The 1,405-nt window shown below is 38.9% G+C and overlaps 1 protein-coding gene across 1 annotated transcript in view; it reads right to left on the reverse strand.

Annotated features, from left to right (window-relative positions):
- Nucleotides 1–1,405, reverse strand: part of LOC103397161 (membrane-associated phosphatidylinositol transfer protein 2-like) — an 86,341-nt gene that overhangs the window by 10,387 nt on the left and 74,549 nt on the right. The window contains 3 exon segments of the mRNA XM_025052828.1: nt 285–335; nt 338–395; nt 397–527. Of these exon segments, the coding sequence (XP_024908596.1) occupies nt 285–335; nt 338–395; nt 397–527 (240 nt within the window).

The following is a 1,405-nucleotide window of genomic DNA, read 5'->3' on the forward strand; positions in this document are numbered from 1 at the left end:
AGGAAGCGTTTAGAGGCTGTTATTTCTGCAAAAGGAGGATCTACTAAATATTGATGTAATTTTTCTGTTGGGGTGCCCAAATTTATGCACCTGCCTACTTTTGTTTAAGTAATTATTGCACACTTTCTGCAAATCTTATAAACTTAATTTCACTTCTTAAATATCACTGTTTGTTTGCTATATGATATATTTAATTGAAATTGCTGTTCCGAACAACCACTGATCCAAAAAGGAAAATCTTGAAAATGATCAGGGGTGCCCAAACTTTTCATACCACTGTATACCTTGGTCCACTTCAGCCTGGGAGTCCAGTGAGACCAGATCACATATTGCACTGTGTTTGCCTCATTGCCCAGCTGTGACACTACATCTGCTTCAGGAGCTCCTGCAGCCTGCTGCTGCTGCAGCTGCTGCTATTTTCTTACGAGACTTGGGAGGACTTTTCAGGAAGAATTTATTTTGTGGTGACAAGGCGAGTTGGGACAAGAGGCTAAACTTTTTGGAATGGTTAATTTGGCATGATTTAGCTATGGGAAGAAAGAGAAAGAACTTATGAAAACATGAACTAATGATGGAGCAAAGATGAGAGCATATAGAGAGCAGTGAGAGTCCAGTGTCTTTCGACGCTCTGGTGATTGGGAAAAGATCAACTTCCGTTAGTTTCTGTGCGTCTGCTGTGTTGTTTCCTGTTCGTGTTAAGATAGCTGGTTTCACAACAGTGATGTAAAATACAAAGAAATGTTCTGGTGACATCAGTGGAAGGGAAACAAAAAACAAACAGGAAACAGAAGAACAGTTGTTTCTGGAAGAACATTGTAGTAAAACATAGTGCAGGAATGGCTGAGGGAGGCAGGCGTATACATGCAGTACAACATTAGAATAAATGCAGCAGCTTTTCTTTGCATTTACATTTGGACAGTGGATATACACTACCGTTCAAAAGTTTGGGGTCACTTAGAAATTTCCTTATTTTTGAAAGAAAAGCACTGTTTTTTTTCAATGAAGATAACTTTAAACTAATCAGAAATACACTTTATACATTGCTAATGTGGTAAATGACTATTCTAGCTGCAAATGTCTGTTTTTTGGTGCAATATCTACATTGGTGTATAGCGGCCCGTTTCCAGCAACTATCACTCCAGTGTTCTAATGGTACAATGTGTTTGCTCATTGCATGAGAAGGCTAATGGATGATTAGAAAACCCTTGTGCAATCATGTTAGCACAGCTGAAAACAGTTTAGCTGGTTAGAGAAACTATAAAACTGACCTTCCTTTGAGCAGGTTGAGTATCTGGAGCATCACATTTGTGGGGTCGATTAAATGCTCAAAATGGCCAGAAAAAGAGAACTTTCATGTGAAACTCGACAGTCTATTCTTGTTCTTAGAAATGAAGGCTATTCCATG

The sequence above is a fragment of the Cynoglossus semilaevis genome, chromosome W (genome assembly GCF_000523025.1).
Source record: "Cynoglossus semilaevis isolate Cse_v1.0 chromosome W, Cse_v1.0, whole genome shotgun sequence".
NCBI classification, from domain to species: domain Eukaryota; kingdom Metazoa; phylum Chordata; class Actinopteri; order Pleuronectiformes; family Cynoglossidae; genus Cynoglossus; species Cynoglossus semilaevis.